Below are 25025 nucleotides of genomic sequence, written 5' to 3' on the forward strand. Positions count from 1 at the left end.
AAACAACAAACCACTACAGACTTCAATTCAACCTTTATTATCTTGTTCTTTTCTGCTTTAAATTAATTTCCTCTCCTTTTTGTAACATCTGAAGTAAATGAAAACATCCTGAACAGGAGTGATAATAAAGACTGACTTAATTTAAATTGATACATAACAAAAAAGAAAAAAAAAACAGAAAAATATAACAGGTAATGTCTTTAACGTGTCTGTAAAACACTGTTCCAGCTCAGCTTGGTATGGTAGGATTTGGCATCTTAATAGAAATGCCTTCAGTTGGTTGCTTTGTCTTAAAAACAAAATATTCTCTTATTGCATTTGGCAGAAAAAAAAAATACAAACAGGAACAAAATGCTGCTAAAAAACACAACTTACGAGACATATGCAATAGTGCCAATGTTTTTGAACTTTTTAGCTATCACAATATCCAGTCAGTCAAGCACGCAAACACATATACACATCCACACACACCCTTTCTCTCAAATGCAAGCTGTCAGATTAACATCTATTCACTTCCCTGACTGAAGCAGATAAGTGTTCAAAAGCAAGCGCGCGCACGCACACACACACACACACACACACACCTCATGAATCTCTCATGGACAAGAAAGAAAGAAACATTCAACATTGTAGCAATAACACAGACACTCCCGATATCATCATCATTATCTTCATGACATCCTCCTCCATTCGGTCATACTGTCATCACTCCTTTCATGCACACTCAGGCAGGCAGGAGGGCACCTTGAACAGCGAGTAAATAAGTGATCATAGTCATCATTAACATCATGACAATATAGAATAACCAACTTGATTTCTCGAGTAAGAAAAAAATACAATAGCGAGGTCAGTGTTTGAAGGGCAAAAAAAAGGACATCTCTGGATTTCCACAAAGTTTCACACATTTCTCTTTTCTTTTAAAACAGAAAAAAAAAATGATAAACAACCAACGTACATCAACAAGGAGTTACAATTTTGCTTGTCAAATATAAGAGCAGTGTGTAACTGATGAGAAGGTGTGATGCTGCTGACATGGCGGGCGGGCGGCCGGCCGCTGGGTGTTAGCCAAGGCCACTGCTGTTGTAACATTTAGTTGTCCTGTAAGGTCTGTGTAGTTGTTTTGTTGTAGCTCTGTTTCAAAAAATGGAGGGATTTGTGGAGGATGTGTCAACAACAAACCCAGAGGCATATAGTGCAAGTTTGGCTAATGTTGTTTTTGTTTAGATTTTTTATTTTTATTTTTTACCCTGGGTCCCATGTTGATGGCATATTTCCACCAAGGTAGAGGGTCGGTACCTACTAAAAACACTCTCCTTTTCCAGATCTCAAAGGTCGCTGATCGTCCATTTGACTCAGTAGTGTGGCGCTGTCCCAAATTTTCTACAAACTCCAGATCCTTCCCCACTCTCAAGCTTCCAAACATGAGAACTCAGAAGTACGCCAGCCAGGTCTACGAGGGCTCAGTCTGCAAGTCTGAATTTTGAGATTCGACCATTAAATAGTAATACAAAAGAAAAAAAAGTTGTGGCACACTAAAAACAGCAATAGCTAAACTTGTTGACATGTACGACTCTGGCTGAGCCTGTCTACAGTGCATGCCTGAGTGATCGGGTCTCTGAATGCAGATGGTGGAATTTGGAGTAAAAAGACAAAGAGCTATCCAGTTGAGTCCTAAGAGTTTAATGGATTTCACCTTTTTCCCCCGGTTCAAGTTTTACTGTTGTCTTCATTTAAAGTTAAGCGGTTATGTGTATGTATGAAAATAACGTGTGCATGTACTGCATGTAGCCTGTGTATAGTATGAATGTTGAGTGTCTGCGTGTTGGGCGACCAGTGTAGCTTTAATTCATGTCATCTCCATGTGTAAATAAATATAGAGTGTGACATATGTATTACTACTTGGGTGTAAAATGTGTGTGTGTCAGTCGGCCCCTCAAATGGAGTCAGCCCCTCCACCCAGCAGGTCCCCTGGCAGCAGTGAGGCAGGGCTGCCCATCTGGTGACGATCCTCAAGTGCAGGGGAACCCCAGAGGCTACTACTGGGATACCCTGCCCCACTCATCCCACCCATCCCCCCCCACAGACCCTGCCTTCCAGCCTCCATACCTCCAGCACCACCCACCCCGGTCCCATTGCTGCTCCACTGGGCGAAGATGCCCAGCCCGGGCCCCTGGGTGGCAGACTGGTCCGATGAACTGCCTGTGCTGTCGAGACTCTGCCACCCAGAGCTGGAATGCCCAGCTCCTCCATTTCCTGCTCCTCCAGCTGTGGAACCTCCTTCTACTCCTCCTCCCCCGCTGCTGCCTACTGCTCCACCTCTTTCACAGCTAACTCCGTTACCGTTAGCCCCCACTGCGGAGGTTGCCGTAGGCCCGGAGCCTGCAGAGCTGGATGTGGTTCCTCCGCTCCCTGCTCCTCCAGCCTGGGAATGTGCAATGTAGCGAGCCACGTCCTCCTCGCTCACAAACTCCGCCAAGATGGTGGTGTTACCCAGAACACACCTGGTATGAACAAAAAGTCTGTCAGTCACTTTTAAATGATGTATGGGTTTTATGGGAGTATTTCTTGGCTGGAACCAGTAACTTCCTGAAGTTTCTCCTGGTCCACACCAGGAAATAGACTGGCACATAACCCGTGTAAAATGGCAAATTGTCGTTTTTTTTAAAAAACATATAATATAGTTTTTGTATGGATTAAACAAATGAGTTATGTTTTAATTAGTGAGCTTTAGCGGTGCTGGTAGGCAGATTTTGTTGCCCGTGGACAGAGCCAGGCTAGCTGTTTCAACCCCGTTTCCAGTCTTTATGCTATGCTAAGCTAACGGCTACTGCTTTCAGTTACATATTTACCATACAGATATGAGTGTGATATTATAAAGCTGTTTTCAAAACAACAGACTGAGTCTTACATGTGGAGTGCACTCTGGGCTTTGGCTGCCTCCTGTTTGGAGCCGTAGCGAATCAGAGCAGTGCCCTGGGTCAGGCCCAGGTGAAAGGTCAGCAGAGGTCCGTGCTGCATGCAGATGGTCCTCAGAGTGGAGCCATCAATCTGCAGGATACAAGAGGGACGGAAGTGAACTTAAATGGAAGAGTGATGGGTTGAAGTATGAAATTCAGAGCATTGTTTCAATGTGGAATTACTTTTTTGTGCCTGTTTATAATTAGTGCATGCACAAAGTGAGATTGGACAAGCCAGCCTGGCAGTATTACAATAGTTACAGCTCTAGACCTTTACAAGTATCAAAAACAACCAAAACTAAAACATTTTACTTACTCCCCACAGTAGTTTCAGTAATTGTTTTTGTAAAATGTGAGTGTGTTTACCTGTGGTGTGAGGTTGCTGAGCACCAACCAGCAGCTTTCCCGAGAGCTGCCGTCACTCCAGGTCGAGCCTGCAGAGAGAGAGAGAGAGAGCAAACAAACAAAAAAAAAAAAAAATAATGAGTAAGAGTTTTCCACATTCCCTGTAAACACAATCCCACTATGTTTTTCCCCATGGCTTCTCAAATGTAATAAATGATGAATAACTTTCCCTGCTGCTTCTTCCAAATCAAATATAAATGGACTCCAAAGTTCAAAAGAGCACTGTGTTGTATCCCAGCAATCAGAGCCAGTTGTTTAATCTCCTGTGTACATTTAAAGCAGCTGAATATTTCAACAAGTACTGGGCCTGAATGAGGAAAAGGGACAACTTTGTAACCAAAACAACATTTAAAATGCGTTGGGGCATTACCAGTGGTGCTTGAGCTACCGCCCCAGCTCCGGCCAGCCAACCGAGGGGCTCCTCCAGACCAAGGGGAAGGTGATGGCTGCTTTTGACTGGCTAATCCTGGAGGTGGGCGGGACAGTTGGGTCTGGCTGCTGCCACGACTGGCTTTCCAGGACTTGTGTCCAATGGGTTCTGGGGGCCAGCTGGTCTTGTAGTCTGTGTACTTTGCTGTAGGGTGACAGAAAAGTGAATGAGTGTCTGGAGGGGCTGTATACTGGTAAATAATAAACAATACAAGCGTTGTAATCAAGAAGATCAAAACTTCAACGACTGCGACAAAGACAAGACGGAGACGTAAGATTATAAGATAAAGGTCAAGACTGCTCACAGTTTACAATTATTATAATGTCATTATGCCCATGCCCGAAGCCAAGCAACTGTGGTAAAAATTGTTGTGTCTCATGTGAGTGACTTCAGATTATGACACAGCTAAACTATTAAGTACAAGTCACATGTAAGTTGTGATTTCTATCATTTAGTTAGATACAAAAAATATTCTAAATACATCAAGACAAATTGTAATATGTGAGGGACAATCAGAAAAAGGGCTGCAACTAACTATTTATTATCAATCTGCAGATTATTTTCTCGATTAAATGTTTTGTCTATGACATGTCAGGTGATAGTAATAAAATATACATATTTTTAAAGTCATAAATTTCTCACAATCACAACTTCCGTAAGCCCAGTATGACGCTTCAAATTGCATGTTTTGTGTGAACAACAGTCCAAAACCCATAGATATTCAGTTTATCACATAAGATAAAGAAAAGCAGAAGTTAGAACTCGAGAATGTTTGACATTTGTTTGTCAAACAACAATTATTATTATCAATAATAATCAATTGCCGAGTAGCCGATTAATTCTCGACAGTTGAGTAATCAATTAATCGACTAATCGTTTCAGCTCTAAATTAGAAATCAAGACAAAGCAACGCACCAGCCCATAAATGAGATGGTGAGTGTTTGTTTGTGGTTACCTGAGTTGTGTGCGTTGTTGAGGGGACTGTCTGAGGCACTGTAGGGCCAGGCACCAGGTGAAGGCAGCAAGGTGTTGAGGGGAGGGGTGGAATCTGCAAACAAAGGCACCGACCAACTTTGTTAGTCATTCATTCATAAAAAAATGGCTAACAACTATTCCAACAAACAGAATCCATATACATTTATAGAGAAAAAGAAAGTTGTTTGTTTTTTAGCAGCTGACACCGATTGTACAATAGCAGAGGTTGCACCTTGCTAATGTTTGATCCTTTACTTCAGTTTAATCGATATGCAATGTGAACACAAATTAAATTATGAAAAAAATAAACAAAAAAAAAACCCAAAACAAGATATAAACGCAAAGAAGTTTAGAAAAACATCTTCCCTTATGCAACGTGGCAAGAAATGGTACAACACAATAACCCACAAAATGACAAGGTAAACTAACGATATTGTTGTACTAAAGGGGTGTCATCACACACCTTATGGTAGGGAAAATGAGGCAGTGGAGCTGTTAAATGCTTACCAGTATTATCTTGTAACAACTGGTGCTCAGTATCATTGAGGTTGGGGGACACCGCGTTTCCCATCATGCTCCCTGGGGTCATGTAGGGGTCAGATTCTGGGTCGACACGGTCGATTCCCTTCCAGGGCACACCAGGCTGGAACTCTAAAGAGGAAACACATGATGTGGTCTCAGGGCTCCATAGTGCGACCATTTCAGTCGCACATGTGACCAAAAATCTGTCAAGTGCAACTAAACATTTTCATTGGTTCACTGTTGTAAAATGATAAACAAATCTACCTTGTAAATTGTATATATTATTACAAAAAATGTAATGCTTAAAATGTATTATTGGGTGCACCTAAATTATGTACTGGTGCCACCAATGTAAAAAAGTTAGTCTGGAGCCCTGTGTCTGTTAATGCCAGTTTTTAAAAGGTCAGAGAGCAGGCAGATTGATATAAGACACTCCTCAACAGAACCTCAATCAACACTTCAACATCTCCTGGATACCAAAACACAGAAATGATTTATTTTGCTTTTATCTTATTTTAAGTCTTGTGGGATCCTCTAGCTCAGGTTATCACTTTAACTATTACTTGTCACTAACCAGGTGGCCAGCTGGCTGTGGTGGTAGGCTTGGTACCCATCTTGTTGCCAGGGGTGCGATGCCAGTTGTCACCCAGCCCGTCTCCAACCATCATGTCGTACTGAGAGTAGGGCGAGATCCCCGGCATCTTCATGGGGGTGACAGGACCTGCAAGGTTGTTGGAGGGGGAAGTTAATGTCTGTTAAATCACTGAACACCAGATGGGTTCACTAATCACCTATGTGACTTCACATCTAATCCCATTAACACGATCTGCCTCAACACCCTTTCATTTCTCTTATCAAACACAAATTTTGTATACATAAAAAATAAATAAATAAATAAAAAAAATCAACACAAAAAATCTTAACATCTCACCATTTTTGTGGAATGCGTTCTCAGGTGAGGAGGTGTCTGGAGAAGAGTGTCCCTCCATCATCCATTTGAAGCGGGACTGCTGACCCCCTAGGTCCTTCATGCCCCCAGGCCCTCCCACCACAGAGCCGCCCAGGTCCAGACCTGGGAGGTTCACCCCAGAACTAAACCCTGCACACCGGAAGAGACAGAGAACAGAGGGAAACATGAAGATGGTTATTATTTTTTAACATTTAGTTAAAGGAAACATGGGGAAACAAAATAAAATGGCAACCTACTCTAAATTCATCAACAGAAAATCAAAGTAAAAGATATTTCACAGTGCTTCTTCTTTTCCTTTCGGCTAAACGGGGCTTAACACGTGATCTCTGGGAAATGTAGTCCGTGCACACTACAATGGCATGAGTGAGCTTATGTTCCATATGTTTCATTCGAGGAACAATCGCTCACCGGAGTATGGTCCGAGAGTTTTCTGGTGCAGGTCAGCCACAGATCCTGCCAGGCCGGGATGGGGCAGGTTATCAGCCCCAGGCAGTTTGGGACCCCCTCCGCCAACACCACCATGGTGAGAGGGGGAGAGTTTGGAGCTGCCGCCTAAACTCCCGACTTGCTGCTGCTGCCTCTGCTGCTGGAGCACCGCCATGATCCTGGCCAGCTGAGGAGATATGACAAAAAAACAAAACAAAAAAAACAACAAAAAAACAGAGTCAGCAGGTGAGAGGAGGAAGTAAAGAAGTAACAAAGGAGTGAGTGATATATTGTGTTTGTGTGTACCTGTTGAGGGTCAGCCTGCTGCCGCACATTTGGTGAGAACTTCCTCTGGTTTTGCAGTAGCTGCTGTTGCTGTTGTTGCGGCTGCTGCTGCTGGAGGAGGAGCTGACAAGCCTAAATGAAACAGAAAAAGAAACAAAGGAGGAGTGAGGCAGCAACAGTGAAAAAAACTCAAAACGATTTTCAAGCTTTGCACTGACAAACCCATGTGTCAACTGAATGCTAAGTAGACCGAGTGTCATTTTATGGCTCCCCTGGGAGGTAATCATCATTATCTAAATATTTGGTCAGTGAGTCAGAGCTGTAGCAACAGTTTCTTTCATGAAAATACATTTGTATCACAAATAAAATGTGTGGTTTGAAATAAGCGTAATCCTACCATCGCAAGACATTTGATGGTGACAGGATTCCTACAGTTTCAATTTTCAAAATACATATTCTTCACCTTATTGCTTGATAAGATGTCAAGGATTTTGTGGGTGTTGAGTATAATTTTGGTGAGTCATTCTTCACCTCTCCTGACTATGTCACTTTATACATGAAAATGATTCAACAAGTATCAGATAATGCGAGATCCAGGGGGAGTAAAATCCCAATTTGTTGGCATTTACTGTATTTGTATATACACAATGTATAATCATATGTCTGAAAAGTATTTGAAAATTTCTGTGAAATTTCTAAACTGTTCAGGACTGTTAAATGATCACATCATATTTTTCCAGCGTCATCAGACCTGTGATGGAACCCTTTCAGAGGTGTATAGTGCTGCTTCTCACCAGCTGAAACTGGATGTGAGGTGGGTAGATGCTGCTGAGCATGGCAAGATGCTGGGGGGACAGCTGTGGAGGGAACACCCCCAGTCCTGCTACTCCTCCCACGCCACCGACACCCCCCACGCTCCCGCTGGGAGGGGGCATCTGCTTCAGCACGGAGCCTGGCACCTAGAGACAGACGCAACGGCAGACAGGCACACCTGTTACCACAGAAACACTTTGGTGCTGTAACCACTAGCAACCACATTGGCTTACTGCTTCTCCCCGATTAACATCGATTCTCTTTCATATTCTCATTAGCTGGTGTTAACAAGTGACTTGACCTAAGTGAGTGAATGAAATTAACTCAATTCCTGGAAAAGACATGCGTTTCACTTTTTATTTACGTTAGATGTAAGCGTGGAGACATGATCAATGTTGCCCTGAAGAGTGATTATGCACTCTAGAGACTGCACAGACTAATATGCACACAGCCAGCAGATCATATTGTGTAAGCTCATAGAAAGAAGAATCAGACAATTACACACTATGTCAAAGTTCACAGAAGAAAGCAAAGTCTGTGAAGTATGCAATCAACCCGATGCATGACCTTGATATACTTTGTCGATCCCACATTGGAGGCAATTTAGAAAATAAAAAATAAACAGTAAAGATGACTCACGCCAAAACCAAGACTATTTTACACCAACATTCAACCACATACTTCCTGTGTCTAAGTGTGAAATATGTAGACAGCTGAGAAGAATACTGATCACAGAAGAAAAGCAAAAGCATTAGTCACCTGAGGTGACAGGAACTGATGAGGCACTTGCGCTCGTATCCCTGGGGACTGGTTTATGGGTGGGACACTTGGCTGGTGTCTTGACTGAGCCATCCCCCCACCACTGCCAAAGATACTGTGACCACCCTGTGATCGAAGAGGGAAAATTAAACCTTAGAGGACCCATAACAGTAGAGACGTATACATAAAAATAAACATACAGATTAAGCAGAACATGACAGACTGGAGGAGGAAAATTTGGGGGTATAATTGTATGATTATCTTTCGAAAACTACAAGAACCTAATGTAAAGATGGTAGGACAGAAACAAGAGGAGCCGTTATCTTACTTGTCTAAAGGGGATAGTGTGGTTGAAGAGTGAATGGGGCTTGTAGACAGTGGGTGGTGAATACAGAGAGCAAGGAACCTCCTCCCCAAGGCACCAATCCTGATTGGTCAAAGGCAAGGTCTGTCACAGTGACAGCCAATAGAAGACCAATTTGAGTGGTGGTGAAGGAGGGGTAGGGGAAGGTTGAGACAGGGAGAAATGGGGCAGACCAGGAAGAAAAGGTAGAATCACAAGAGGAAATAAAGAATAGAGAGAAAGGACAAAATGTTATCTAGACATGAAAAAGACATAAGAGACAAAGACAGCTAAGGTGGCAGTGAGGCATTACCTTGTCATAGTAGGACCCAGCATCCACAGGTACTGCCTCTTTCGAACTAGGTGGACGATAAGCCATCCCCCCTCCTCCTCTTACTCCCTTTCTCATATCGCCATTGTAATCGTTGATCCCCATGCCTCTTTTCTCTGAATCCATCTTCTTCTCCTGGAGAGAACCTGGGGCCAGGTCAATGTTTGGGCCACTGGGATCATCATTCTGTCCAGCAGAAAAGGCCACCATCATCATCATGAGCATCATCATTAACATCATCATCATAATCATCTTGGAAATAACCAATCTGCTAAACGCCTGTACGTTTTGGCTAATAAGTGTGTGGGTACAAAACAAAGCATCTGGAAAAGAGAACATTTGATGTTTGCAATTTGACGTTGCTCTGCCACAATAACACTCAGGTGATGAGTAAAATGCAAAGACATTTTCTGCCTTACCAGCAGACCCATGTTAGAGAACTGTCTGTTGATTGGGCTCATCCACGAGTCTCCTCCGCCAGCCTTCAGAGGAACCTGAGAGACAAATACAAAGTGGGCAGAGGCAATGATTTCACAAGTTTTACAAGGGTTTTAACAGAGAACTCATAATTCAGTTTAATGCAATAACCTTGCGATACAAAACCAGTTCTTACTTTCCCAGAGTGGGACAAATTCATAGAACCAACTAAGTACCTTCAACTTTTACTTAGTTCAGCTTAGTGCATTTCAGAGATGTTGAGATCAAATAGTGGATAAGTAGCGCCATTCATTACATCCATTACTTAATTCGACTATACTACATAAAAAAACTGGACTATCTCTTTAAGAATTATTTCCCCACATGAGGGATGCAGGACCCAAATGTCATGACTTTGTTTTTTGAATAAATCTTAAATTTTTTGCACTTTTGCTTTATCAAAATTAATTTTCCCCACCAGTAACCCACCTTGTTGCTGGGCTTCTTCCCAGCGTGGCTCTGTCCCCAGCCCCCGTTGCTTCCCTGTCCCCAAGACGAGCCGCTTCCCTGGGAGCCAGTGCTGTTCCACATGCCGCCTCCCTCTTCCTCATCCTCCCAGCTTGAGTGACGTGAGGCAGCCACAGAGCCCTCTTTGTCCCCCCAGCCGTCTTGCATAGACTTTGAACCTGCAGGAGAAAAAAGTCATACTAAATGCCACTATCACACTGAAAAAGTAATCAACAGATCTGAAAATCCATTTCTAAGTTTTCTATTAGTGGACTGTTAAGCATGCCAATAGCAATGCATTAAATATCTTTAGGTTAACCTGGCACAACAAACACAATCCTCAAAATCAGATTGTATGGATATCCCACAGGTAACAACTGTGATTCAATTCAAACTAATTTTCAGCTGTTTTGACCACATATGCTTTAGTTTTTATTAGATTTTCTAACCAGATTTGATGGGGTTGGGAGAAGGGTTTGCCCAGCCCGTTGTCTTCCCTCCAGCATCGTCAGGGTCTCCCCAGCCAGTAGGGGCATCACTAGGCTTTCCCCAAGCTGCCGTGCCCTTGTCTACTGGAGGACTAGTTGGAGAAGTACCACCCCAACCTGACGGACCTGCAGACACACATGGACAACACAGGTTAAGATGGAGAAACCTGGTAGAGTAAGGACAATTTCCCTCAATACAAGTCCAACGTCTAGACTCTGCATATGCAGACTGAGCCATCAGTAAGTTTTGTTTATGTAGTTTGATGTCATCTGAACAGTTGTGCATGTATTCATGGGTTACCAATGGTGCAGGGGTTTAAAAGTGCGTAACAAAGGGCTATGGCAACTCTCTTCCTCAAACATACTTTTGTGATGAGTTATTGGCTTGATGTGGTCTGACACATTGATCCAAAATCAAAGCATCTTCTCTGCAGTCACAGTATTACCCAGAGAATATTCACTGGCAGAAAATGTGCTTTTACCTCAGCTGTGCTCAGTTGGAGCACCCACTGAAGCTGCAGTACTGTGGCTGACTACTGTTAATGTGGTTTTTGAGATGAAACTGCAGAGATAGCAAGCAGGTAGCTGGCTGAAAAACAACTACATCTCTCATGACTCAGATGGCACTTTGATACGCTGAACCTCCATGCTAACCTATAAACAGCAGATCAACTGTTCCCGTAAAGGCAGCAGTTGCAGTAGTGCATTTTTGAATCGTTAACTTTGCTGTGATTCTCATACAGTCGATAAGGAAGATTTGTCAAAATGCTTCAATATCTTTAGCTGTCAAACTGCCTGAGCTGATTCAGAGACAAACTCCAATCCACACGTGACCTTAAAGGTCACAAAAACCGCTGTTACACAGTGAGCCTTAAAAGGTAAGTCAGCATGTGTGAATGCATATTGTTTGACTAATGGGAGTGTTTTCTTATTTCGGAAAGCTGATTCTTTCACATTATGTGAGTAATCAATGCTTTCCAACCCCCCCCCCAATTTCAAGCAACGTATGACATAAGCCTCTTTTTTTTTCTTTTTTCAAGTTAACTTAAAAATCACATTCACAGTTTGTGGTGTCTTACCCATAGCTGAAGTTTTTCCAGGTCCATGGCCAGTGTTGAAGTCCCTGTTACCGCCAAGCCCTGCAGCCTGCCTGCTAGGCTGCTGCTGTATTGGAGGTCCCTGCTGTTGTTGCTGCTGCTGAGCCTGACCCTGGCCATGTAGCTGCTGGCCAGCAGGGGCACTGTTCTTATCCCACAGGTTGACCGGCTTGTAGTTGTAATGGGTTGGGTCTCCCCATGCTGATGTTCCATCGTCTATCTCGTTCTTCCTGCTTATAGACTGTGGCGAGGGTTCCTCCCAGCCGCTTGGTTCAGATCCACTTCCACCTCCTCCGGAACCAGCAGGGATGGGCCCCGAGGTCCAGCCTGAGCTTTGGTTCTGATTCTGAGCTTGAGAGATGGGTTTCCTCCCTCCGTCCACTTGCATAGCCCCTTGGTCCAATGCTTGCTGTCGCTGTGGATGCTGATTGCGGGGCTGTGATTGTTGCTGTTGCAGTTGTGCCTGTGGGCCTGTGATGGAGCCTGACTGGCTGTTTGGCATCTGGTGCATTTTGTTTCCTCCACTCCAACTTTGATGGGGTTTGGACCCCATGCCCCCAACAACACCCACCCCCCCTCCTCCACTCCCTCCTCCCCCTGTGCCCCCTGCTCCCCAGGTTCTCCGGGGAGCACCATCATCCCAACTCCCCCAACTCCCCACACCTGAATCCCCACCTGAGTTTCCTCCGTTCTTCCGCTCATCCTCCCATCCCCCTCCTCCGCTATTTGATTTGGACTGTTGCTCTCCCCAGTCCCTACCTGCCCCAACCTTCTGTCCTGATCCCCACCCACTTCCTCCTCTATTCCCTCCCATTTCTTTCCACCCCCCTGTCCCTTTCTCCTCCTGATTTCCTCCCCAGCCTCCACTCACTGGGTCACCCTGTTGCCCAAGATCACCCCATCCTCCACCATTTCCTCCTCTACTACCGTCTCTCCATTCCTCATTCCCCCAACCCTTGGCCTCCTGGCCATCCCCAGCCCCCATCCCTCCTCCACCCCAGCCTGTAGCCTTCCCCTGCTGGCTATGTCCTGGTATTACCCCTGACCCCATACCAGGTCCCGTTGTGGTCACTGGTCCAGATTGTGAGACGCCAAGATTCCTCATATTGGGGCCTGAAGGTGGTGGGGCTCTCCCAGACAGAGAGGCCCCACTACTGCTACTGTTGCTGCTGCTCTCCCAGCCCTCTCCAGAGGACCCAGCAGGTGGAACCAGGGAAGGATTGACCCCTGGACCCACAGAATCAGTGATTTGGGTCCTGGGTCCACCAGAATACTGAGAAGAACCACCAAGAGAAGATGGGTGTTTCGATATAACTGATGATGATCCACCTTTATTCTGTCCTCCATGTTCTTCAAAGTCCCAGGACGTGTTTTGTCGGATCTGTGTTTGGCCCCAGCCTGTGTTGGACAGGACCCGGGGGTCCAGATCAGACCGGCTGAGCAGGTTCTGTAAGGCATCTTCAGCATTAGGTGCTGGGCGGCGAGGACGACTGTGACTGCTGTTAGGCCCGCTCCCGCTTCTGGAATTTCCACCACTGGATGAAGATCCTCCCAGTGCTCCTTGTCCTTCTACTCCCCCACCCCATTCCCCTGTTTCACCCTCTCCCTTCTGATTGTCCCAAGCTCTGGTCATAGTGGTGGCTGTTGAGGAAGAAGAGGAGGTGGCAGGGGGGTTGCCAGCTGTGCTGCCCCCACTACTGCTGCTGTTACTGCTGCAGGCTCCACCCATTCCCTCGCCTCCTGGATTAGTTCCACCAATACCAGTGGAGCTCCCACCCCAATCACCACCAGAAACCCCTCTCTCCCCTCCTACTCCTGATGACCCCCACCCTCCCTGAGATACCCCGGAGGTTTGACTACTGTTTCCCCCAGTTCCAGCACCGCCCCAAGCATTAACCCCACTAGTGGAACTCGGATACCCCCAACCCGAGGTCCCATTATCCCCTTCAGCAGCTCCGAATCCCCCTGTGCCACCTCCTCCGCCCTCCCATCCATCAGTCCTTGAGGCACCCGTTTTGGAGTTAGCTGCAGGGTAAGAGGGCTGGCCTCTCCATGAGGAAGCAAGGCTGTGGTCTCCCACACTCATCTCGGTTCCTCCCACACCACGGTCCATTCCTCCCCCAATCCCTCCTTCCCCCCCTGCAATTTTTGGTCCCGCTGATTCGCTGTCCCACTTCCCCCCTCCAATCTCTCTGTCTCTGGATTGCATTTGGTGAAGTTGTCGCTGATGGGTGCTTGATTGATTCACAGATAAAGGTGGGTGACCCCCCAGCACCCCGACTGCCCCGCCTCCCAGCCCCAGGCCCAGGGAAGCAGAGTTGTTGGCAGACAAAGACCCTCCAGGGCCCTGGTGATGGAAGGAAGACGGACCTCCTTCCGCTGCAGCAGCAGGCCCATCCTGCTGCACCAGGGCAGGCCAGGCCGAAGGGTTGGCATTTGGATTGAAGTTGGCACCTGGAATCCCACTGCTGCTGTCAACGGGGCCACTGGCATCATGGCTCCCTGGCACAGCGGAGGCTTTGGAAAGTGAGGAGGGCTGTTGTAGCAGAGGCCCAGCTGCAGCTACTGCATTCCCTCCTCCAAGATGACCCTGGGAGGCAGCCATCCCCCACGCCACACCATTGGACGACTGCATACATTCATTGGGCAAAGAGAACGAGGAAGTGGGTGAGGATTGGTTGCCAGAGGCACTGATGCTGTTCACAGGCATTACGTTGTTGCTGCTGCCCCCTCCAGCCCCAGTGAAAGAAGCTCCTCCCCCATCACTGCCAGCTATGCTAGGCCACTCCTCCAGGTCATTGCCATCAACAATCACCTTCTCCCTGCCCTGAGAGGAGGCCTGGCTGCCTGAGCTCGCCCCCCACATGGAATTTGCATAATTAGAAGTAGTAGTAGAAGCAGCAACTGATGATGAGGTGAGGGCCAATGAGGAGGCAGCTGCACCAGAATCTGAAAAAGCAAATCCCACAAGAGAGAGAAATTATGGGTCAAAAGGAAGAAATGATCTAAACATGTTTACATAGAATGGGTCTATTCTAAATGACCTATAACATTGCTCACACTTACCTGAGACAGCAGCCATGTTTGCATTGGGGCCATCCCCTCCCCCTCCCAGCAGCATGGAGGACAGTGGCGGCTGACCCCTCTTCAGTAGCACTTTATGGTCCTGCTGGCAGCGAAATCGCGGCGGCACTTCTCTCGGCATGTAGCGCGGTTGCTGCTGAGGCGCCTGGGCTCCGCCTCCGCTACTTGTACTGCCGTTTCCAGCAGCACTGGGGCCGCCAGCGTTGGAGGAAGAAATGGTGGTGGAGGTGGGCTGTCCGTTGGCCACCGCCAGGCGCTTGGCATTGTTGCCGCCCTGTGACGGGGTGGCAGCACTGCCAGGGCCCAAGGTGGCTGGAGATGGGGAGGCAGAGGGGGTGGGTCCAGGGCTGGGGGAGGCAGAGCTGCTCTGAGTGGCAGGAGACTGGGCAGACGCCGGCTTGGTCAAGTCTGGCACTGCAGGAAAGGCAAGGTAGAGAGAGAAACGGATGGATGAAATTAAGCATAATTTAATCAAGTACATCTTAAGACAACAGTACACAATTAATTTTCTGTAAATATAAGCACTAACCATATTTTTGGTATGAAGTAGATAAGGAAAGGGAAGATTCTACAAAGAATTCCCTGATGCTGATGCTTTGGGTTCATGAATGTTGCTCTTAGCCTTTTTTTTTTTCAAAACTACAAAATGCAAATATTGCAAAAGACAGACAGAAGTATTTTTTTTTTTAGTAAGACAAGCCATGAAGTGTTATCTAGCACCAACATGGTTACTGTGCCAGAGGAATGGTGATGACAGAAATATAAAATCCAACAATAACCACAAACATATGTTTACAATCCATTTGGACATAGGAGACACCTGACATTTATACCTTAACATATACACATACATCACTGTGCTGCTTACCTTTGTTTTTTTGTTCTGTAACCTAAAATTAACAGGAAAAAAAACAAACCACATTAGTTACTAAATCATTCTTTAAAAAGCATCAAAGTGAGGACACCATGAAAAAACAACAACATTTCACTCAATTAAATGTCAAACCTCAGTACAACAACATGCACTGAGCAAAGATGAAAAAGAAAGTATAGGACAGGAGGGTTTATAAGAATGAAATTAAACTGTGATTGTGGTTAGATAAAGAAAACATTTCTTCTGAGTCTAAAAGTGCCAGGATAATAAATACATTACCCCCCATTCAAGATCCTGTAGTTGTTGAGACTTGCTATGTCTTAAATGGTATTCTCCTAACACTGACAGACATAATCCAAATATTAATATTCTTTTCATTAGTTCCATTTCATATTTTCAAAACAGTGCAACCTAAAACTGCTCCCGGTTAATGAAATATTTCAGAATTGTGCTCAATGCAAACTTTTGTTTTCTAAGATAAATTATGCATGTATACATGTTGGAAGGTGTGCCTCCAGTAGGAGCAAGTTAGTTGAGGCCCTGGATTAAGTATCTTTTCATGTCAAGTTAAGTTTCCAAATGTTAAAAATTCTCATTCACACATCCAGGTTTACCTATGTGCATGTTCTCTAGGGGTTGGACTAATATTTAAGTCCAAGAGAAGTTCTTTCACAAGAGTGATAGAATCACTTTCTTTTGATGTAAACGTAAACTACTCATATATAGAGTTAGAGATAGAGTAAGTTGGAAAATATGAATATAGTATAATCCTAACTCATCCCAAAAATTACACCACCCCAAATAAGCAAAAATAGCACCCCTAATCAGAAAATTTAAGGCCAACAATATACTCAAATTGATTTGTTCTCAAAGCTTATCAAACTGCTGTTGATCACGGCGCTGCAGCATGTTTGTTCAATGGTGTCCAATCCAGATGAAGGAGCTTGCAAAGCTGGGTTTCCACCGCAGGAACTTTCCCCCGGGACTGGGAACCTTTGGGGGAACTTCCACCGCAGGGACCAGGGTCTAAATTAAGCTCCAGGGACATTATTTTACCCACCCAAAAAGGTCTGTGCTCGGGGGGTAGTACTTTCTAAAAGTACTAGAACTTTCGGGGTGGGGCTTGCAGCGACGGCTATTGCACCGTTGGAAGCCATGGTGGAAGACACGATATCACGCAGTGAGACACGTTTCTGTTTTTTTCAACGTGTTTTTTTAAATAGATAAAACAGGTAGGCACACTGAACTGCAGGCTGCAGAGACTAGTATGTTTACTTCTGCGACCAACAGCAGCCCTCATCCCATGCCTCCTGCTGAGGCACACAAATGCTGTATTTTGCACATTTATATTTCTGAAGATAAATAAGTGGGTGTATAGTGGCTCTATATATGTAAAAATACACGTAATGCTTGTGTTACAATATTCTAATATTAACAACGCTCTGAGGAAGCAGTGGCTCTCAATTTCACCATTATACACCGGTAATTTCAGTTTTTAACATGTGAGAGTGCATAGGTTAATAAGCAAAGGTCCTTATGCTGAATTGCAGGTGATGTGTTTAATAAGTTAAAACAATAGAGTTATGCAGCTGTGTGATGGGTGTAACCTAATGTGTGTAATTTGCCTGGTCTTTGTGGGTCTTCAGACTGTGGTGGAAATGCAGACAACAATGGGTTGAAGGAACATAGTTCTTTGAAAAGTAGTTCCTGGGAATAAAAAGGGCTCACCTTCTGAGAGGCTTCCCTTTTCCTTTTGTCGTCTTTTTTCCTTTTCTTGTCTTCCATGAACTACAGCTCCTGTCCTGATACTCCTTTCTTCTAAAGAAAAAAGGAGGATATTTCTAAATGTGGTCACACATTTTAAAATCACTGAGTGCTTCTTTGTATAGCCAGTGGCTGTAAAGTAAATCACTGCTCAAAAAACACGAACTAATAGTTAATGATGACTGCAGCAAAAAAGAGAAAGGGGAAAAAGACAGCATCACAGTCACTACTACATGGCCACGTGAGCCTCCATCCATGTGTGTAAGCGACAATGGACTGCATGCTTGATTGGATGAAACAAGCCATCAGGTGCTAGAGCTAAGAATACTGCTGGACATGTGGGCAACAAACACAGTAATTATCCCTATCATAAGCATGCAGAATACTGTAAGCTGATCACACTGGTAGGTTCAACCAAATTAGACGGTTTACAAGGGGCTTGATTTAGTCAGCCAACTCATCTTGTCAGCAGATTGACTGAATCTGTATGCAGCTATGGAAACCATAAGTGACCAACTGAAGGTTTGAGACCCATGCTTCTGCTTTGTTTCTAAAATGTGTGAGCAAATCTCCTGGATTAGGCACTTAAACAGCTTTTATACAAGAAATGCATTGTCATTAGGATCCCCAATATAGGAACATAGAGCAGGCTGATATGGATATATCCAACTAACATAATATTTTTGATCAGATGGCTTAATATTGACAAATATTGGTAAACCATAACTCTGTTTTAGGGTTAGGTTTTGACGCTTTTAAGATATCTATAGACAATATGTTTTCCTAAAGAAAACCATTAGTAATGTAGATATGATGGCCAAACAGGTAAAGGGATTCACTATTCATTTAACTTAGCTTTAACTGTCTAATAGGCTTACAGATATGTTGTCACTCTACTGTAATGTAGCCAGGAAGGAACAAATTAAGGAAATATCTAAACTCATGTTACCATGTTGAAAATCGTAAGTTGATTAACTTAGAAGAGAACAGAAACTTGCTGAACTGCTACGCCCTGACGGTGTCTGTTTTTAGTTGGTTTCGTTTTTGCTTAATACCATAAACACTTCCAGCAGGCAAAACTCCTAGATTTACGTGCGACGAACCTGACATCCTTCCTGAAACATTTCTGACCACAGGCCTGGTGGATCAGAAAGCCAGACCTGATTATTACGAGCTGCATTCAGTTCTGTCCAGCTACCGTTCAAATCACTAATGTAAACTACACCAGCTAATGTTACCGTACCTGTGTTGTCCTGTCAACGTTGTCACAAGCTCATCCGCATTTAACGCTAGCTGTTAGCTAGGTAACGTTACAACATTAGAAGAATTGAGCTTTATGCTAAAAATGGAAAAGCGTTCTCCAAAAGCTTAAACACAGGTGATTAAAGTAGCTTAAACTGAACCGTGCATAAACGGGTTATCGTAAGAGATAATAGCCAGCCACCTCAACCACCTTAATCCCTGTTCTTAGAAGTTTATACAGTTTTAACAGCAGCTGCTGGTAAAATTATTTCGTCGACGGCTAACATTAAGGAGTGGTTTCTGCCCATAACGCTACTTAAAATACGCAGACACAGAACAGCTCGCACATTAACAAGCTAAATTAACGTTAACGAGATCAACCAGCTGTCAACTAGCTTGAGTCAGGTAACTATTCTGTTCTGTGTACACAACGGTCCTTACCAGCAAATACACCGAGCCTTGAGCCACATATCCACCTCTGCTAATGCACAGCCACTAATACTGCTACATCAATGCTAATGCTATCGAACGTCAGCTAACTAGGTAAGCTAAGTTGCGTACAGACAGCAGCTACAAGTAGCCAGGCTAACGGCGTTGGCTTGGCTAGCAAGCGCGGTGGCATGGTATTTCATTAACAAAGACGTTGCAGTCGTTTTGCATGCATACAAATTATGAAATGTTAAAACGCTTAGAGATATTACCAATATCTCCAGCTAACATTACTCACCTCAGGAATCACATATGAAGAAAAGCTAGCGTGCTAGCTAGCTTAGCTAAAGTGCTTCAGTGCGATTTTTTTTTTTAGCTTTTTGAGGCATTCGTCGAGGCTACAAGAACAGCGGCGCCTGAGCGGATAGTCAAGTAAGTGACAGATGATGAAAATACACGCGCAATAAGCTACTGGTGTGTAAATAAGTACTAACGTTGTAATAGTGTAAACCCTAATGTGCAGAAGAATTTAAATTTCAAAGCGCTGTGGAGTCAGTCGGTTGACGGGCGGCCATTTTGCTGCTCAGCATAGAGCGTCTCCAATGGCCAGCCTGTGGCAGCTGCGTGGAAGCCCTCTGACTGGCTGGCTTCTACCGGGAGGGATGCATAAAAGACGTATTTTGACCTTCACAAACTTTTGACAGTCAAACTTAGTACCATCGTTCGTGCTTCGTAGCGTAACAGTTCTCCCAAACGCATATTTTAAAGTAGCCACTGAAGTCATAAACAGAAAACGGTCAGCCTTTTGCAGAAATTTGCAAAGTGCTGTTCATGACTTTCTCTTGATAGCATGGGTCCGAGAAAGAGAGGAGCAAGGAAAAGGAAAACCGAGGAGGCCTTTGGAGGAGAAAAGGACGGAGAGGACACCGAGGAGAAGGAGGCTGAGGAGAGAGGAGACAGGAGGAGGAAGGACCGTGGGAATAAGAAATACATCGGAGCTCATGTTGGCATCCAAGGTAAGGCCCAATGCCATCTTGTTAGACTCTCCTTAAATAATTAAAACTCGCTCACACTTCTTATATGTCCCCAGGTGGGATATGGAAAGCAGTGGAGTCCTGCACAGAGATGGGTGGCAGCAGCTTCGCCCTGTTTCTGGGCTCCCAGCGGTCATGGAAGAGGCCAGCACTGGACCAGACGGCTGCATCCAAGTTTCGGGAGCAATGTTCCCTACAAGAGCTTGACCCAGCTCACATCTTGCCTCATGGGTCCTACCTGATGAACTGTGGATCTCCTAAAGAGGGTTTGTCAGACACTGATGGATGCCTCCTGCAGATTCTGTCCTTGACTTTACTCCCTTGCTCTCTCACATTCAGTTGCCTGCCCTTGTCTTGCATTGGTTATTTAATCTTTCCAACTGTGTCTTGTCTTCTGACAACCTCCTCTGGTTTCTGTGCCATGTTGCACCCAGATGTGTTTGAGAAGAGCCAGGCACTGCTAGTGGATGAGCTAAGCCGCTGCAGCCTCCTGGGTCTCAACCTCTACAACTTCCACCCTGGCTCCTCCCTGGGCTCCATCACCACTGAGCAGTGTGTGGACAAGATAGCAGGATCCATTAACCACGCTCACCAGCAAACACCTGCTGTGGTAACAGGTACAGGGGGTGGACAAAATAACAAAGACACCCAATCTTATGCAGTAGCTTTGCAGTAACCACTGTTCCTCTTTACTGATGCATTTTTTTGGAGATATTTTTGAGACTTTTCCCCTCACTATGTTAAATACCTTTGCTGTATTTGTGACTGATGCATCTGCAATTCATGGAGGGACTACTGTAAAACGTAATTACCAAGGTGGCTACTCCAATAAGGCATATTCATTTGAATTAGCAGCGTGTGTCCGCTTTAACAAAGGTCTTACAATCACTGTTGTAAAAAATTAGTTTTCAAGAAAGGCAGGAACGGGGCACAATGACATATGCTAAAACAGCAGTTTTAGCATATGTCATTGTGCCCTGTTCCTGAAGTTCTACAACAGTAGAGAACTTCACCAACACTGACCCACAGACACTTTAGGGGGTATCTGCCCTATAACACTACAAGCTACAGCTCAGCAATTACAGTGATTTTAATCCACACCTCTTGATGGCCTTTTCAAGCAGAGAACATTATGAACTTCGCAGAAATAGGAACTTACTGCAAGATAATGCGTTGAGTATTTGAATCTCAGTGTAGCGAGAGAACTTAGCAGTCGCAGCCAAGCCCAGTGCACTCAAATTAAAATACGTCACTAAAATCATAATTGGTAGGTTAATCCCTTTTGCATGTTATTAATAAAATTGGGCTTTAATATATTTTTGACCTTATTCAGGAGGATTAATATTTTACTACCACAAAAAAATTAGGCACGTTATCATCTCAAACACAACCATTTGACCTCAGACTGACTTTTGTGTTAATCCATAACTTTCAATTTGCAGAACTTACTGCAGGCGCTTACTGCAGGTGTTGCATTACTTGTGATTCATGGCACTGACCAGTCCTTTTGATTCACATATCCCAAATGCCGCTGGTGTGACAAGAATACACTGCAGTGAGGATGCCTGCAAAAACACTGAAGCAGTACCAAAAACGGCCCTCTGGCTGTGCTTCGGGAGTGAGCAACACCAGCCAAACCAATTTTGTATGTGTATCAGGTGTTGAGGGAAATTTTAGGTGTGTCAAACTGATAGCACTTTCTTTTCCTTTGCCCCCTATGTGGTCAGTGCTGGAGAACATGAGCGGTCAGGGCAGTACGGTGGGCGGTAAGTTCTCTGAGCTGAAGAGCATCATAGACAAAGTGAGAGACCAAACCAGAGTCGGAGTGTGTCTGGATACCTGCCACGCCTTCGCAGCAGGTGAGTGAAACTTGAGGTTGATCTTTTTGTCCCACAAGATCAACAGAAATCAATTAAATCTATGTTCAGCACCATTCCCTCCCCAATCTTTAAACTTCACACAGTCTGCATTCCAATTGCAACATGGGCAGTTGTGTAAAAGGAAAAACAATTTACCTCTAGTTCATAGTTTGCTCAAACTTCATGGTAGAAAATAAAATCTACTTGATATCCATGCTCATAACAAGGCTGCTGTTTGTGGAGGAGGAGCACGTGAAGCCTTCAGATATTAAAACTGCCATTAAGGTTGCAAGTTTCTTTTTGTGTTGAAGTGTTGTTTCTTGTCCTGGCAGGATACGACCTGGCTGCAGAGGGAGGAGTGAAGGCCATGCTTGATGAGTTTGATCAGGAAGTGGGGCTCCACTATCTTAAAGCCATCCATCTCAATGACTCCAAAGGTAGAGCTAGGACGTTCACATTAGCTAGATGATTAGTTCATTGAGTTGTACAAACGTTGTGACTATTATGAATTCAACTCTATGTAAACTCACTGTCCTTATTTCTTTATTTATTTATTTCTTTATTTATTTAATTTGCAGGTAAACTAGGCTGTAACCTCGACCGCCATGAAGACATCGGCAAAGGTCACATTGGAATCTCTGCTTTCCGAGACATTGTCAATGAGCCCAGATTAGACAACATCCCTTTGATACTGGAGACACCTGGACGGTGAGATAACTGCAGAGTCCCCTTGTCTGTCTGTAACAGCGGTTAGATATGGTCTTTACATGGGAAAACTAAAAAACTTTTTTTTTCTCAGTCTATTCTGATTGAGTTATGTTTTCTGGGTCTTTAAGTAAAAAAACAATAATTTTATGGATGCCATTATGAGCCACTGGCCTTCAAAGTTTTCAGGTGCAGTTTTAACATGACTGTTATGTCCTTTCCCCACAGGCCAGGATTCGAGTATGCTGAGCAGATTGAACTTCTCTATTCCCTTTGTGAGAAAAAATAGAAAGCACCCTTACAGATGAATTAGCACTGCTAAACTTAACCCTGCAAAACCACTGCTCACACGTCTGTTGAAAAAATGTGTTTCTCAAGGACCAAAATGGATGGGTGATTAAACACCACCAAACAAGTTTGTTAATCAGTGTCAGTGGGTTTTGTCTCTGAATGAACATGAGTTGAATAAGTGTTTTTAATTTGACTTGTTCACAATGAGCCATTAGAGGGCAGCAAGAACACACAGAAATACAGTACAAACCTAATTTCAGATTTCTAAATGGGTTTTGGTGTCAAATGATGCAGGAGGAGATGAGGAAAATTTATGAAAATCGACTTGCATGCATTTGGCAGTCAAATTTTTAATGGTGCAGTTAAAATTTATAGAACCTAATAATGTAGTTATTAACTTAAATTCTTTAAGGTCTTTAACACTAAAAGCATAAATTATATTTTTTATGAATGACATCACATCAGTTTAACCATTCAAGGATTTGGGTGATAAATTGTTCCCACACGGAACATTTACAAAATTAGGAAGAAATCTGACATAAGGGAACGAGCACGAGGTAGCATCCAATTGACCCGATATATCACTAGTAAATAAAATCATTAAAAAAATATTTGGAAAAAATAAACTCTACACCACTGCTTATGTGATGTGAAATAATACAATCCGTTACCTGTAATGCCATATTATGAAAATGGGAAATCTCTCAAACAGGATCAATGCATCAGCTAGGAAGTGGTGCTATCATCACTTTAATCAACATCTTATGTACATCTATAATTGACAATTGTCACATATGTATATGGATTTATAAGGACCCCCTACAAAAACACCCAAACCACTCTCATACATAGTAAACCCCCACATTCCTTCTCTAAAATGGTCCAGCTGTCAAATACCAACACTTTGGTGCAGCTGTTGATCCCTGGGAGGACAGCAATTGATTGTCACACCTATTCCAACACACCACAGTACATATAAACATGTAAGTGTACACACACAAGAAAACATTCCCTGACATTCGAGGGTTGGAAACATACAGCTTTCTACATGTGACTGCAGAGGAGAAAGAGACACGACAGAGCAAATATAGAGAACGGTGGGGGTTATGAGCTATGTGTTGACTTCACTATGACACGTAATACTCAAAATAGTGCAAACGCAACCAGACAAGGTGCCTTAATGTTCATCTTAAACTTCTCCCACAGTTGTATGTATGTATTTATTTTAAACACAAAATTGATTAGACAGTTTGTATACAGGCGGTTAAGACACATCAGGTAAAGCAGTAACAGGAAGGTTTAGAGAGTTTAAAACTCATCTCTTTAATAAATGCTTAGAAATTTACCTAACATAAACTCCACTTTTACCTGCTCTAAAATGTACTTTCCTGAAGTTTCTGTTAGTTTGCTTTTATGCACAATACCGGTATCTTAACTCTTTTCCTAGCAGTCAATTTAGCATTAGGTACACATGATTGTTTATCTGGGCACTGAGACTTTGACCTTGCACTTCTTACTCTTGTTTACATGCAACATATAATCTTGGACTTTAAACTTAATCTACTGCTGGATAAGAGTGTCAAGTAAAGTGTAAAATAAGAGCAGGTCCAGACAGTATGTCTTTCAGTGTGGCGTTAACAGAGACAGGAAGTGGAGGTGCCTGGCCCAAGAATGTCTCTGCTGTCAGGTCCCACCCACAGGAAATGCCTGTCCAGCCTGTTTGAGTCTGCACTGACGAAAAAGAAGTCAGTTCTGTTAGCGGAGTTTGGCTTCTGACGGAGGAAAGGATGGATGGAGTTTGAATAATGAGAAGGCTGGTCCTGGTACTTGTATGCTCTATAGTCTAGATAAGCAGATGTCTGATGGGTTTTCAGAGGTGTTCTGGTGATCTGGTTGGGTCAGGGGTTACAGCCCAGGGAAACTGAAGACCCAGTGAGCACACATTCCTGAACTCTAAATTAATCATTTGCTGGAGGAGGCATGTGGAGGGAAACACTGATGGGAATATAAAAATGCCT

At 44.0% G+C, this 25025-nt stretch overlaps 2 protein-coding genes across 6 annotated transcripts; one reads left to right on the plus strand and one right to left on the minus strand.

Annotated features, from left to right (window-relative positions):
- Window positions 1-21: 21 nt before the first annotated feature.
- On the minus strand, window positions 22-19555 carry tnrc6ba (trinucleotide repeat containing adaptor 6Ba). 4 transcript variants are annotated; one of them, XM_044178768.1, is made up of 22 exons: window positions 19417-19555; window positions 17412-17498; window positions 15678-15699; window positions 14792-15223; window positions 11708-14674; window positions 10590-10754; window positions 10123-10319; window positions 9636-9710; window positions 9199-9402; window positions 8871-8990; window positions 8543-8668; window positions 7765-7929; window positions 6992-7102; window positions 6668-6872; window positions 6221-6388; window positions 5864-6010; window positions 5275-5418; window positions 4748-4840; window positions 3733-3936; window positions 3324-3391; window positions 2909-3048; window positions 22-2501 (listed from the first exon to the last, which is right to left on the minus strand). In XM_044178768.1, exons 2-22 carry the CDS (start codon window positions 17466-17468, stop codon window positions 1934-1936), a joined length of 6378 nt encoding a protein of 2125 aa, XP_044034703.1. In that variant the 5' UTR covers window positions 17469-17498; window positions 19417-19555; the 3' UTR covers window positions 22-1933. The 4 variants fall into 4 exon arrangements, with proteins under 4 accessions (XP_044034703.1, XP_044034702.1, XP_044034705.1 ...); XM_044178767.1 differs by having other exon boundaries at window positions 17412-17501; XM_044178770.1 differs by lacking the exon at window positions 19417-19555 and adding an exon at window positions 19131-19191 and having other exon boundaries at window positions 17412-17501.
- Window positions 19412-23140, plus strand: si:ch211-141o9.10 (probable endonuclease 4). Of its 2 annotated transcripts, XM_044178789.1 has the most exons (8): window positions 19412-19550; window positions 19968-20134; window positions 20209-20418; window positions 20587-20769; window positions 21880-22011; window positions 22344-22448; window positions 22590-22719; window positions 22945-23140. In XM_044178789.1, the coding sequence occupies exons 2-8, from the start codon at window positions 19969-19971 to the stop codon at window positions 23003-23005; spliced, it is 987 nt and encodes a 328-aa protein (XP_044034724.1). In that variant the 5' UTR covers window positions 19412-19550; window position 19968; the 3' UTR covers window positions 23006-23140. The 2 variants fall into 2 exon arrangements, with proteins under 2 accessions (XP_044034724.1, XP_044034723.1); XM_044178788.1 differs by lacking the exon at window positions 19412-19550 and having other exon boundaries at window positions 19721-20134; window positions 20209-20769.
- Window positions 23141-25025: the final 1885 nt, after the last annotated feature.

Source organism: Siniperca chuatsi, linkage group LG20, assembly GCF_020085105.1.
Source record: "Siniperca chuatsi isolate FFG_IHB_CAS linkage group LG20, ASM2008510v1, whole genome shotgun sequence".
NCBI lineage: Eukaryota > Metazoa > Chordata > Actinopteri > Centrarchiformes > Sinipercidae > Siniperca > Siniperca chuatsi.